Source organism: Hydra vulgaris, chromosome 13 (assembly GCF_038396675.1).
Source record: "Hydra vulgaris chromosome 13, alternate assembly HydraT2T_AEP".
In the NCBI taxonomy this organism is placed as follows: domain Eukaryota; kingdom Metazoa; phylum Cnidaria; class Hydrozoa; order Anthoathecata; family Hydridae; genus Hydra; species Hydra vulgaris.
In genome coordinates, this window is record NC_088932.1 from 8697501 (window position 1) to 8713395 (window position 15895).

The 15895-nt window shown below is 29.0% G+C and overlaps 1 protein-coding gene across 3 annotated transcripts in view; it reads left to right on the forward strand.

Annotated features, from left to right (window-relative positions):
• The window catches only part of LOC100209728 (multiple C2 and transmembrane domain-containing protein 1), a 67623-nt gene that overhangs the window by 18514 nt on the left and 33214 nt on the right, over positions 1 to 15895 (forward strand). For all 3 annotated transcript variants that reach the window (XM_065816642.1, XM_065816641.1, XM_065816640.1), the window contains exon 3: positions 1814 to 2059. In XM_065816642.1, coding sequence (XP_065672714.1) covers positions 1814 to 2059 — 246 coding nt within the window. The remainder of the gene's footprint in view (positions 1 to 1813; positions 2060 to 15895) is intronic.

A 15895-nucleotide genomic window follows, 5' to 3' on the forward strand; every position in this document is an offset into this window, starting at 1 on the left:
ACATCGATGATGAAGATGAGACTGAAGTTGGTGATGATATTCAAACTGTTCATACAGTTCGTAAAGATTCTATTCCATTATTGAAACTTGAATATCAATTTGAAGAAACTGTGGCAAAAATAAGAAAATTGGTTAAAAACTTTTGTAGATCACCAGTGAGCAAGGATGATTAACTTCAACCAAATATAATTGAAAAGTTTGGAAAAGAAAAAGTTTTGATTTGTGATTCAAGGACAAGATGGAGTTGTACTATTGATATGCTTGAAAATTTTTTGGAGGTGTAAGCAGAAGTAAAAATAGTTCTGATTGGTATGAATATTGATTTTCCTCTAACTAAAAATAAGCTTGATGTCATAAATGAACTTTGTGTCTTTAAAACCACTAAAATTGGCCATTAATACTCTTTCAAAAGGAGGTATGCGGTAGTGGTGTAGTGGTAGAGCGCTCGCTTCATAAGCAAGAGGTTCCGAGTTCAATTCCTACTACGTCCCTAGTATTACCGCACTCAACTTGTTTCTCCACGCAGCGGCCTTGTTGATCAAGGTTTGCGTTTCAGAGTTATAGAGTTGAGAAAGGGTTATAACCACAATTAAGTAGCCTCCTCATCTGTAGTGGCCTACTCGGCCTTGGGGAGGTAGATTAGAAAAGATGCTGATCTTTCGTATTCTGAAATTGTGACTGAATTAAAAAAAAAACTTCATGAAGCTAATACACCTATAAGCCAATTTGTTAAACAGATATTTGAATATAGTATAATTAGAAGAAGAAACATTTATTTAATTCATCTCATGAAGTACTTGCCAAATCTGAATATCTTATATAAAGATGACCAATTTGGCAACAAGATTTTAAAAAAGATGGTTACTAATCTTGCTACTAATCTCATTCAGCAATTATTTCAGCCATCTGACGATAGCTCTGATGATAACAAGGAAGTAATTACTGATAATATAATTGATAACTTAAAAAGTGAATTTAATTTAGCTCAACAACTCAAACTTTTTATTAAGCAATTAGACACTGAAATAAAATTTGACCATCAGGAAATTGGAACAAACCTTGTTCAAAAGGCTGTTTTTAAGTATTTAGATTTACTTTTCAAGGCTCTTCAAACAATTCCTCCTACGCCTGTAGAAGCTGAGAGAGCTTTTTCTAGTGTTGGACTTTTTGCTACTAAAATAAAAAGTTCTTTAAATGACAAAACTTTAAATCCACAAATTTATTAAAGCAAACTGCAAAGAGCACTTATTAATATTATCTACTTTTGTTGTTATTAATGATTATAAACAAATAAATATTTTTACACACATTTTGTATTATTTTTGTCTGTGTTAACATAACTAAAATAAAGTTCGAAATAGTTCGAACTTTTTTCCATTATAGTTTGAACATGTTAAGGTTTGAACTTTAAAAAAAAAGTTCTAGCTGGAAGCCCTAATTAAGTTTGTTTCTCTTTTCAGTTTATGGTTTGTTTATTTTTAATTTTGTCTTTAATTTAGGTTTGTTTTTTAAGCGTATTTTTTAAAACATGCAAATTATCAATATATGCAAAAAACCATATATTGCATGTGTGGTCATATAAGTTGTGCAATGATACGCATCTCCTGAGAAGGTTTGATATATATATATATACATATGTATACACATAACTATACAGGGGTTATTCTAGACCATTTTCAACAGCTGACCATATTTGGGCACCAATTTGGACATTAAGGCCAAATTCAAAATTAAGGACTTTTTTTTTGTTTCTTTTTTTTACAGCAATATATATATATGTTTATATATCCACATTCATAAATTTTTTCTTTAGATTCAGTTTCAATGTCATCAACAGATTCATTAAAAAAAAAGCATGGCCATTTTTTCAAAAAAATTTTTCGCAAAGCTAAAGATAAAAAGTCCAAGTCAATGTTTGATTTATCACAAAACAATGAACATCGCAATCATACAAGCAGTATGACTGCCATCAATCAATTGGTACATATTGATTTCCCACATCTTGTAGCATCTGCTATATCTGCAGATTTAGATAGTAAAGAAAACAGTGAAAATGATGGTAATCATTACAACTTTTTTTTTTAATAAATGATAATAATTATTGATATTATTTTTAAATAATTTGTTTAAAAATATTTGTTGAAAATTATTTTTATGATAATATCTAAAATACGTTTAATGAGTCCCATTATGATGAAATAATTATTTTGATTTCATTGTTCAGCTATAATGCCCATAACTTATGGACATAGTAATGATGAGAAATAGTTCATATACTTAGGGTGTCAGGAATGTTCGTGCAACCCTTCAAAAAATGTTAAAAAATAAACGTATTTTTTATTTTTTATTAAATGTTCAATATATTCGCCATTATTATTTATACATAGTTGCATCCTTTCCAACCACTTCTCAAGAGGGTGGTGAACTATATTAAATCCGGCTTGATCTAGGAAAGTTTTCACTGCTTTTGTGACATGAGGTCTAGCATTGTTGTGAAGACATTTCATGTTTTTTTTATCTGAGGTAGGTCTTTGCTTGTTTATTTCTTCTATAATTGGCTTCAAACAATTTTCAATGTATTAATTAGATGTTATAGTCTTATCTTTTTCCAAATAATCAATATAAACAATGCCTGTTGTCTATAAGATAATAGAGTACATGTTTTTTGCTTCAAAATGGGCCTGTCATACTACTGTTCTAGGAGATTCACCTTCGGCTACCCAGCTGGCATTAAATTATTTGTATCCAATCTGTCTCAAAGTAAACCACAATTCATCACCAGTAATAACATCACACAATCGCCATTTACCTTCTTCAAATTTTGCTAAATTTTTATGACAAGCTTCAACACCCTCTCCTTTTGATTTTTTTCTGTTAAATGGTGGAGTATCCAATGTGATGATAATTTTCTCAGCCCTAGTAAGTCATGTATAATTTCTCCTAATGTATGTCAGTTAATAGATGATTGCTCCATAATATCATCAGAAGTTGAATGAGGATCATCTTCAATTATTTGCCGAACTAACTCGATATTTGCAGATGTATGCACGGTAGTTGGGCATCCAGAGCGTGGGTCATCTTTTAAACTCTCTCTTCCATCATTGAAAGCAAAAGCAGCCCCTTTTGGCAACTGTTCTATATTTTGGTGCTTGGTCCCCTTTTTTTTTTCGAGTTTGTTGGATATATCAGTTGATGGAATTCCAAGCAGAGCACAATTTTTAATATATGCTCTTTATTCAAATTTATTCATTTTATAAAGCAGGGCTCGAATTAAGTGATTGCGAATTGCAATATCGGGAAGTATTTCTGGTCATTAAATTCTCAGTTTATTAAAAACCGTGAACACTGTTTTAATGAAGCGGTCAATTTATCATTTTGCAAAAATTAATGAAAAAATAAAACAATCAATTTACTACTGCAAAAATAATAACAGCCAAAACTTACATATTTTTAATTATTTGTTTTTAAACACCAGGTAGTTTAGGGAATATAAATAAAAATGTAATTTGTAATAAAAAAACTATTATTGCTAATGGTTCGATAAATTTGCACGATAATTTAAAAATCAATCAGTAAAAATCAATCAGTAAAAAGCTATTTGCGCATTGTTTGAAACATCAATATCTATTTTTGTTTAGAGGGAAAGTTTAAGGAATTATTTATTTAAAAGTTTAAATGTTTTGAATTAGAAATTAATTAATTTATAATAAAAATAATAATAAAAAAGATATATTTTAAAATGAGTTATTAGAGTTTTTTGTTTTAATTTAAAATAACTATAAAAAGTTTAAATTAGTTTTTATATATTTTTAAACTTCTCTGTCTAATTTTCTATACATATCTGCAAAAGAGTTACAAGCATTCAATTTATAAGAAAATATTGAATAAGATTTAAATAAGATATAAAAGTTTTATATCTTATTTAACGATATCTTTTATTTAAAATATTTGATGACTGCTAAATTCCTTTAGACTGTTGAGATTAGCAGTTGTTTTTTAATAATTAAATAGTAACTTTATCTTGCTTTATTTTTCTAGTTTTATCTGATGTTTCATAAAATAAAGTTTAAACTATAATCTTTAATAATAAAATAATAGTAATAACATTGTTTTACAATTTTAAATTGTAATTCAAGATCAACATAAATATTTTTTATTGAATAACAGCTATTGAGTTCAGTGATCATAACAGTTTTACGGTTTTTAAAAAGCTAAAAATTTAAAGACTGGAAGCATTTCCAGATATCACAATTCGCGATCACTTAATTCGAGCTCTGTAAAGTTTTTTTATTATATAAGCTTTATATTTTAAAGAGCATTCATTTCTCTACATTTTGGTTACACTTTTGTTATATAATATAAAATTATAATAAAAATGTAGAGAAATGAATGCTCTTTAAAACAATATATAGTAATGACATGAATTTTGTTTAAATACATGAGTTTTTTAATAAGTTGTATGAACTTTCCTGATGCCCTAAGTATTATTAAACATAAATAATTAAAGAAATTATTTTAAATGAGAAAAGAAAATTAAAATTTTCATTTAGATATCTATGAATTATGGATACCTAACAATGTTTTTTATTCTAGTCTCTGCTTATCTTATATATGAAAGACAGAAGGTGGATAGAAGATTTAATGATTTAAGGCTGTTAAATCATCAATTAACAAAAAAAAAAAATTCCTTTTTTATATTTTGTCTATACCATACATTTTGAACAAGGTAAAGATGATTTGATGATAGATGACACATGCTTATATTTTATCACAATTTCTTCCATAAAGTAAAGAACAAAAGGATGTAATGTTGGTTGACAGTTATTTTTTTTTTAAAACAAATATAATCTTCAAAATTAGCATACAACCACTATTTAAGTTAGGAGTTAACAAAAAGCAAATAAGGGATTTAAAGTGCAAGAAAGCAGTTGAAATTTTAAAAACTGTAAATTGAAAGAGTTAAAAAAGCATTAAGGTAGGAGAGAAATCTAAAGCACCAACATTTGCTAAAAACGTGATGAATAAAATTATTTTGAGCATGAAGGAACAGTAGGTTTGCTGAGTGATGAGTCACACAAGATTGAGAGTGATGGAACAAGTGATGATAGCTTGATCAGCAATTGTGGTGGTATTTGTAGCAAAGAGAAAGATATACATCTACGGTGCAAATACAGAATCTACTGATGAAAATATGGAACATCTACTTGATGCAAATACAGAACAGAAGCTCAAACATGGTAGCTATAGCAGGTCCAACAACAATTAAAATGCAAATTTGGACTTTTTCTAATGGGAGAGGGCCTCATTTGAAAACTAGTCTAAATATGTACATGAAAACAATATTCCAAACAAGGAGTAATAATAGATTTATAGAGGTTCAGAATGAAATTAGGAGTAAAAAAATGACTAGTAAAATATAGAGGTGCAACCTTAGCAGATAATAACTTTGCAATGGATTGTATATATGGCCTCCATGAGAGGTCAGCAGTGAATAATAATCTGTGGAGGCATAAAGTTAAAGATTCAGTCAGTATTTAGTTATTCATCAATATAGTTATATCAACAATGTTGCATTATTTACTAGCAGTAAACAACTGAGTTTTGATTGGATTAAAATTCACTAGCCACTGCAAGCTTCAAAATGTCATGGCAGAGAGATCAGTTGCCTGTAAGTAATCAGAAGTAATCAAAAGTGATGGCTTTTTGTCAAGACTAAAGTTATATAGTTGTGTTATAAGTAAATGGAGACACTTTAAAGGTAAGATTGTAAAAAAGATCAATAACATAGATGAGAAACCAAGAATGGAGCCTTGTGACACCCAAATGTTACTGGAAAAGAAGGAGAGTTCATTAACAACTTTGTCAATTAACAACTTTAATACTGGGGTTAGATAAAAAGGATTCAATATTTAAAATTTAAAGTTAAAAAATTTAAAATGATTTTCCTAGATATACTATATAAGTAGAAGACCAGCATGACCAGCATGATCATATGTAGAAGACCAGCATGACCAGCATGATCAGACCTTATTGAGTGCCTTTGATACATCAAGAGCAATAGCCTTATACTACTTTCATTTTATGCACGATAGAATTTTCACTCAACATTTGAACTGAATCTTGAATTAAAAAATCTAATAATATTAAAATTTGTTTACACAATAATGCTTGTTTTAAAGGCTGCAAATATGTTACTTGATTTTTGGCTTTTTTGTGATGCTTTCCTTATTTGTTGACAAGTTTTTTCAGTAAAATTTACTGAAGAAACTAGTGACAGTAAAATACAATTTTTGTTAGCTTTTTGCAACTGATTAAATTTTTTTTTTTTTTACAATCAAAGTAATAATATACTCTTTTAATGCATTTGTACCTGAACAGTCAACTGGGTAACTGCCTGGGTAACTGTTCAGGCATTTGCAATTGTGCATCATGTAGTCTTAAAATAATATCAAAAGGTCTTTATAGTCTGAAATATATGGTATTTTTAATATTGAAATTTTTGCATTCTGGTGGCACTTACAAACACATACTGAGTGGTGACCTGAAGCAACTCCAACAGGAATACACCGCTTTGTTCTAAATTCACAAAACATAAAAATCCCAATTTTGACATCAAATGAAGTTTTAATGAAATGAAGTTTTTTTATATTAAGCATTAAATCTATTTTATAAATGTTGTCTTTTATTATCAACTTAGATTGAACTATATTTTTTCTTAAGGGTTATTACATTTAAAAAATGCTTAAGTAAGAAGTAAAAGTACTGACCATAAAAGTAACAAAAATAAAAGTAAAAAGTACACCAAAGTACTTAATATTATGAATGTAATTTACCTTATATTATAAGCAAACAAGTTTTTTCTGTTAATACCTCAAAACATTTAATTTTCTTGATTTAAGTGAATTTCACTTTATGACAATTTTATTAAATATTTTTCTAATTTAAGTTATTTTTAATGTTAAGTCTAAGATTATTATCTTAACAAATTATTACAATTGAGTTTTGAGTTTTAAAGTGCAAATTCAGGTTTTCATGAGTTTTGACCCATAGTAAATAAATATAAAATAAAGTACAACTTGTTTGTTTTTTCACATTTTGATTTTAATACATATTAATATGATTAATAATATTAATTTTTTTAGATGTATTAAACAAGTCTTGTTCTTACTGAGATGGCATAGCTATAATATACATAAATTCAGTTGCATAAAACCAGAAACACTGAGGTGAAATATTTAATTGGTACTATTAATCAAAAAAGAAATATAAGTTCTTCTAAGAATAATAATGTTTGAAAGAAAATTTGCATGAAAAAAGTTTTCTAATGTTTCTGATGTGACTCCATCAATTACAATGAGTGCAGAAAAATTTCTTTAAAGAAAAAAATCATATTATGCCACATAGTACAAGACCTAAAAATCCCTCAAAATGTCGCATAAGAAACAATATATAAAAAAAAGCAAAAATTTTTTGATTAAAACCTCATGGAACCTCTCAATTACTTCTAATGGGTTAAATTTTAAAAACTTGTTTAGGTTGGAACAGTTGTCTAAGTTATCTTTAAAGACCGAATTTCTAGAATTATTTTGAGAGCTGCTCGAAACTCTGTTTTAATTATATAAAAATTATAATTATTTTAAGTATAATAAAGTGAATCTGTATTTGTTCTTCCGAAAAATTCTCTATTTCCTGTTCACACAGCATAAATAAATTTGGTTATTGTTCTGCGGCTGATAAAGTATTCTCTTCATTTTCTGTATTGCATTTCTGTATTTCTATTGTTTTTTTGGTTTTGTTGAGTTCATGTTTTTTGTTTATATTAGCCAATTAAATCAGTTTGTAATTAATTTTCCAAAGACCCTAAGCTGCAGCTATCTATAGAAGTCTTCATATATTCTTGAATATGAATTTTACAAAGTTAGATAAATAAAAAAAATATAAATCAAGTTTTATTAAAAAAACAAACCTTGTCTTCAGTCAATGTCAGCATACAGCCATGCCTAATATCCACGTAAACTGCACAAGAAACAGTAAATTTTTGCATAACGCGCTTTCTCTATTAATCATTTCTGTTTGGACGTCATTGGCTAAGGGACTGTCTTTCCAATTTAGTTCACATTTTATTGAGTTCCAATCGAAAAGAAATTTGCCTGCAGTGCAAAAGAAATTTGTATTTGTATATTGCAGTGATATCTTCATGCTGAAGACGAGTAGTAAGTTTGCCATATGCAAGACATTTCTCAAATTTCCCAATCATATTGAACCGGCTAAACCAACGAGTAGCCCGATCTAAAATTGGCACTAGATATGGAGCTTGGTGTCTAAATAAGTCAATTCACTTTCTTGCAGCTTTGACTACTTCTCTTTCATGACTAACTGCTTGCTGTAAAGTGTGGATATATCTTTGAAGATATGTAACATTCATGCTTCTGGCAACTCACTTCATAAGGCTGCTGCCGCATTGTCCGCTGTAATGACCATCTTTCTCAAACTCAACAAAAATGATTTTATTAACTGAAAATATTACACGCAAAACATTTTAATTTTAGTTGAGATTGATCACAACAATTTCAGATTAATCAAGATTGATCGCAACAGTTTCATTATTGTTTGTATATTGTGCATTTATATCAGTGTAGTCAGTGGTAATAGACGACTCGTTTTCTCCAAGAGCGACTGAGATATAAACTGATCACATTGTTAAAACAAAATTTTGTAAGGTTTATCTATGTGACATAGTTTGTACCTTATTTACTGACTGTCTAGCTTGTTAGTTTGAACTTATAGTGTAAAATTACAGACTAATTTGATTTTTATTAACTTGTTTTGTAGAATTCATGGCTTTTGTCTGTTAATTGACACTTTTTTTATTGTATGTAACAAATTTGTTAGTTAAATTTAATAGTTTTGTGTAACTCAACCATAACGGTTTTGTTTCAATTTTTCATTAGGCATTATTAAAATAAGAATTTAGTATTTTGTTAGCAGAGTATATCGAAAATCAATGCCTTAAGACATAATTAGCCAGAATAATATATTCCACAACTAAAATGTTTGTTAAACTTTTTAGTTTTAGAATCAGTAAACGTTGATTTATGCACATGATTTTTAGCATATCACATAGTTTGGGTGTTAAAAAACAATATACGCAACTATTGAATTATATAAAGTTGTTTTACTGCACTTTTTAAAAATTTTATTCATGGTCTTTGCAAGCATTTGTGGTGTGACGTTTCTCATTTTGGCGTTTGTCCATCCACAATTTTAAAACCTAATTTTAAAAAATATCTGCATATTAGAAAATTCCAAACCAATACTCAATCTGGCTAAATGAACATTGGTAAGGAAGGAGACGAACTTTCTGATTAAATACTTGTTTGCAGTGCTTTATGACAAGACCATGTCTTTTTGAAGCACATTAATAACAAAACAAAAACAAAAAAAAATGTTCCAAAATTTTTATAGACTCCCATCACTCCGGACTCTTGGCTAAAATAGGGACTCAAGACTTCAAATCCAGACTCCGCATCCCTGACTAGAAATAAGGGGCAGTATTTTAATGTTCCCTTATTTTTAGCACTGAATATGAAATACTTTTTTTACTATTTTTAACATTTAAATGACTTTTAAATGTCAACTAAATGTTAAAGTTGAAAATAATTGCAAAAAATTTAATCACTAAAGTTATGACTAAAATTTGTTTTTTAATGATTTTTTTTTGTTTTTTTATTCTTTTATTACTGCTTATATATATATATATATATATGGATGTATATATATATATATGGATGTATATATATATATATATATATATATATATATATATATATATATATATATGGATGTATATATATATATATATATATATATATGGATGTATATATATATATATATATATATATATATATATATATATATATATATATATGGATGTATATATATATATATATATATATATATATATATATATATATATATATATATATATATATATATATATATATATATATATATATGGATGTATATATATATGGATGTATATATATATATATATATATATATATATGGATGTATATATATATATATATATATATGGATGTATATATATATATATATATGGATGTATATATATATATATATATATATATATATATATATATATATATATATATATATATATATATATATATATATATATATATATATATATATATATATATATATATATATATATATATATATATACAGTATCGGACAAAACGAGTGCAACCAAATAATGCTAATTTAGTTTCTTTATATAAAAGTGCTGCATTTTTTCAATTTAGAGAAATAACTATGTAACTGTTTAGAGACAAAGTTCTTCAAGTTTTATTCATCACAAAGTTCTATATTTGTACACGAAAATTAATAAATTAATCAAAAGTATTAAAAAAAGTTGATTTCCTTCTGGACAAAACAAGTGCAACTCGACAAAATGTTGACCAAGCTGTATTTCGCTATCAATATTTCTTGGCGAATCCTTTGTTGTCGATCACATCCTTGTATCTTCAAGGCATAGATTCGATCAGGTGATCAATGAAACTTTGTGGAATCGCTGCCCAGGCCTTTTGAATTTGTTCAAACAGTTGATCCTTATTACGAAAACCTTCACGATTAATTTTGCGGTTGACGATCTCCCACAGGTTCTCTATTGGGTTGAGATCCAGAGATTGAGGCGGCCAATCCATCACCGATAGGTGGTTGTCTTGAAACCACTGGTTGACTACTTTTGCAGTGTGTTTCGGATCGTTGTCTTGCTGAAAAACCCATTTTATTGGTATATTCCATACAGCATGAGGTAACATAACATCTTTCAGGATATCTTTATACATAGAATGGTCAATTATTCCATCGTTTCGATGTATTGGACCTAGACCGTTAGCAGAAAAACACCCCCAAACCATTACATTGCCTCCACCATGCCTCACGGTCTTATGGCTGTAACATAAATCGAGGCGTTTTCTGGCCGGTCGACGTACACGGCAAATGCCATCGCTGCCAATGATGTTGAACTTCGATTCATCACTGAACAGGACAGTTGGCCATTTCTGCACATTCCAGTCAATATGAGATGTAGCAAACAGGAGTCTTTTCCTCTGGTTTTTTAGTGAAATCAGCGGTTTCTTTGCAGGGCGTCGAGAAAACAATCCGGCTTCAAAAGCACGTTGTCTGATTGTTCGGTCCGATACAGGCAGCTCTAATTGCTTTTGTATCTCGACTGATGATATCCAGGGATCCTTCTTGACTGATTTGACGATCATAAAATCCTTTCTAGAAGTGGTGGAACGTGGTCTTCCACCTTTGTTATCTGGTGCCAAATTCCCCATAGAACGATATTTGGAACATAGTCTTGATACGGTCTATTTTTTCACGCGATATTTATCACAAATACTTTTTTGTTCCACTTTCCACTTTTTTTTTCCACTTTTTGTTCCACATTCCACTTACGTAATCGCCAATAATTTTCTTTCTTAGTTCCAATCCAAGACTGTCGCGAGCCATTTTTGCACTTGAAGTCATAAAAATAATAAAAATAAAAAATCACGTTTCTCAAGGCTTACCGTGTTACATTTACCTTGTGATGATACAATAATGCTCTGTGGAACACAACGTCTTGGTTGGATGTGGACTGTATTGATGTAATGAAACACTTGTTGTATTTCACTTCTTGTATTGATGTTCTTCAATAAAACACTTTGATAAAACTCACTTCGATAAACTGTCTTGATAATACTGACTGATTGACTTCCATATACTGAATGAATTACATGTCGATTTACATGTCTCTTATATAGTAAAATGAACCTGTGTGAACCTGTTCTGGAAGATTCTAGATGCTTCTTTTCGATGCTTCTAAATGCGTCTGGGTGCTTCTGAATGTTTCTGGATATTTCTGGATGCTATTGGATGCTTCCAGATGCTTCTTCTGGAAACTTCTGGAAGCTTCTGCATGCTTCTGGAAACTTCTCGATACTTCCTTTAATTATTAAAAAACTTCCGTGACGTTGACACGGACCAGACTTAAGAAAACGAAACAAACCAAAAAAGTTGTACTTGTTTTGTCCATTGCAAAATGGCACTTGTCAACAAAATTCTGCCTGTGTGCTGTCACCTGTCAGCTGATTGCTCATGTCATGGCATGCTATGGCTCCAAACTCCTTAACTGTTTGCTGTGGTAGTATAGTTCGTTTCGTTTTTAAGACATGTAAAAATAGGAACACTTTTTAGCATTGTGCGATGTTAGTTGCAAATGTTTTGTCCAATACTGTATATATATAAGGCTTGATATATATATATATATATATATATATATATATATATATATATATATATATATATATATATATATATATATATATATATATATATATCAAGCTTTTCCAGGAAACGCGTGCAGTTATTTTAGACAATAATATTAGTCATTGCGGAAAAAGTTTCAAAAACAAAAAGAGCAAAACTAACAAAATAGGCAAAATAATAACAAGAAATTTAAATACAAAAAAAAAAAATAATAAATTAATAATTTAAATAGTTTGTGTACTATTTTTATTTTTGTTTGTTTAGAGTGGTTGTTACATTCAGCAAGAATTTAGATAAAGCGAAGCAAAAAAAAAACAAAACAGTTTTAAGTCTATAATAAAAAGAAAGATTTTTCTTTATTTAACTTTTTTTTAAAGAGGAAAGTGAAAATATAAATTGCAATGTGTTTGTAAAATATGTTTGTATAATTTTAATGTAACAATAAAGGTTGAATTAAGCAATCACGAAATGCAAAATCTGGAAAAATATCTGGTCTTCAAAATTTTAGTTTATGCAAAGCTGTTTACTTTGTTTTCAAGGAGCAAATTATTATAAGTTTGTTAGCGAAAAAGTTATAAAAAACAAAATAAAACAATAAACATACAACTGCAAAAGTAATAACACTCTGTCACTAACTGCATTATAAAATTAATAACACCATAATTGTGTTATTACTTTTTTTTATGTTTACTTAATTGCGTTGAATGGGTTTTAAGTGGTCTGAAGTAGTCACAAACTTTTAAGCTTTTACCTGGAGTCATTTTTAAGACTTCATAACAGCTTGTATTGTATCATAAAGTGTTAAAAATTAGCAAGTCTACCATATATAAAAACTAAAAAAATAAGTCTTGTCATCTTTAATGGCTATTATTGTATATTGACTAATCAAAAATCAACTTTTTAGATTTGTGAATGATAGTTTAGATTTACATTCTGCATAAAATTTGATATTAAAAATTTCCGTGTTAATGATCTACAAAAGTAAATCCAGAGTTGTCTATGATAAAACAAGGTTGTCTAAAATTTTGTTTTAAAGTTTTTATTTTTTGTTGTAAAAATCAAATATTTCAAATAGCGGTAGTTTGTTTTACAATAAGATAATATGGTAGAGGCAGGGTGGAGATTTGTATATTGATAGAGGTTTTTTGTTTTTGCTCAATGTTTGCTAATGTTAGAACCTAAGTTTAGAAAATTCAATTTGTTCAGAGTTAAGATTTAGTTTTGAAAAAAAAATGGTTAAACAATTTTCATTTCATATTTAAATTATATTTAACGTAAAGCCACACAGGCTGAAGAACTTGAACAGATGAAGCCAGAAAGACTTGTTTCTACTAGCTATTAGCTACTATTGCATACTAGAATTATGACTTTTTTTCAACCCCATGCTCCTGTACTGTAGTTTGATGAACTTTTACCTAAAAAGCACGAAATGAACTATTATTTGCATATCTTTTGAAAAAAGTTCACCCCGCCATTGAAAAATGTAATACAATAAATTTTCAATCCCACAATGACTCAGACAGTTGACCTTGCTCTTGCTCTTGCTTGTTGCATAGAAGGAATAGAAGGTGCAATTTGTCTTTATTTTTGCATGGCAAATACATTTCCTTCATTACTGCACGCTCTGCGCATTGGTTACTTCTGGGGATCTGTAGTATGGATGGCTCTTGCTTCCAGTGATTTTTCAAAGAGCTTAAAGTCTTTTTGTATGAATTCAGTACTTCAGCCAAGTTATTAAAGTTGTTTTTGTTGTACAGTTGGTCTCTAAACCAATGGTCTGCCCATATTTTAATATTATATATATTTTGTTGTGCAGTTGGTCTCTAAATCAATGGTTTGCTCACGATATAATTAGACATCAGAACTGTCCTTGTTAAGGGAATTAAAATGAAGACCAGGATTGCTAGTATAGCTCTGGAATTCCACCTCACATTGCTGATGTTGGGTAATTTCTGAAACCTGATCAATGGAAAATGTCCTTTTTCATTGAAAAATCGGAACACTCGAGAGAGATGAAATAAAATTTTCATATCATCTTTCCAGCCTGATGTTTCGGGATTATTTCTATTCTGTTATCAAACTGTGTTTTTAGTTGTTCGTACTCCTTCAACAATTGAGATACAAATGGATATTTGATATTCAGCGATTGTGTTTTACTTCGAGGACTTTAGAAATTCCTTGAGCAATAGTTTTTCCCCTGCCATGTACCAAGCCCAGGACATCTAATTTGGTTTCTCTTCTTTCATTTTTAAGTACAACCACTTGATAATTGATTCCTTTGATTTGCTTGCCATCAAAGTGTAAGGACCAACTTTCCAAATGCAACTTTTCAATCATTTCTTTTTTCAGCTTGATTGCCTTTTTGATTGTTGACTTGTAAATAGCTGATTGACATGGAGTTTGTTGATACTCTTGTATAGGTCACCAAGTTGACTGTAATTTTGCTTTTATGATGTTTTCTGCTTGGTGTAGGAGTAGTCTCATCTTCTTCATCATTTTCATATTCACTTTCGTCAGCCTCAGATTCAGAATCACTAAAAACAGAATAGTAAGATGATGAGTTGGATGACCTATTAGAAAGTTTTTGTCTTTTAGAGGGGTGGATCATTTCTTTACTGGCCGCTTGGCCTGTAGAGTATTCTACTGTTCCTTTGCTTTCCACTTTGAGATGGTACAATCGCTTGTCATTGGAAGATAACCATGTTCCATCCACTTTAGTAATATCAAAAATTTGATCAAGGGGTTTGTAGCTTCCCTGCTTGACACATTCATCATAACATTTCAATATTTTATCAAGCTGTGCTCGTATAATTTGATCAGATACATGAGGAAAATTCAGTTTATTCTTCCACAATTTGGTGACTTCTTTGGAAATTTCCACTATTTGCTCCTTTCTCCCTTTAATTTTTGGTCCAAGGAAATGGTAGCGTCCGATAATTTGCTTTTGGAGAGGCATTCTGCACTTTTATTCCAATAAATATTCTTCCAAAGGGACAATTCTTCTTCTTTTATGAGAGTCTTCAAATTTTACCAGATTATTGGTCCAGACATCCTTGTTCTTAGATAAGCAGCTATATACACAGTCTAAATTGTTCTAGAATATTCTTAATTGTTCCAGAATGTTCTAAATTGTTCCAGAATGTACTATAGTCGTCTAAAATATTCTGGAATTTTTCAAAATGTTCTGAAGTTCTAAACACTTCTAATCTAAACAAGTTTTAAATGATTTTTAGCAAAGCCACACGTATTAGTAGTAGCAGTAACAAGATTAAATAAATGACAATTCATAATTTTAATTGCGGGGTGACCTTTTTTTACAACCTAGAGAAATGGAACATGTTTTCAATGTTTTCTAACAATAGTTCATCGATTTATGACACAAAAATTTTTTTTTTTTCAAAAAAGTCAAAAAGTCATAACCATGTTGTATACACTAAATAAAATTTCATTTTTTAAATAGTTGAAATTTTAAAAAAGTTCAAAGTTAAATACAATTATCAAGTTTGATAAATTAAAAAAAAATGTTTGAATTTCTATTAATGCTTTTCTACACTTA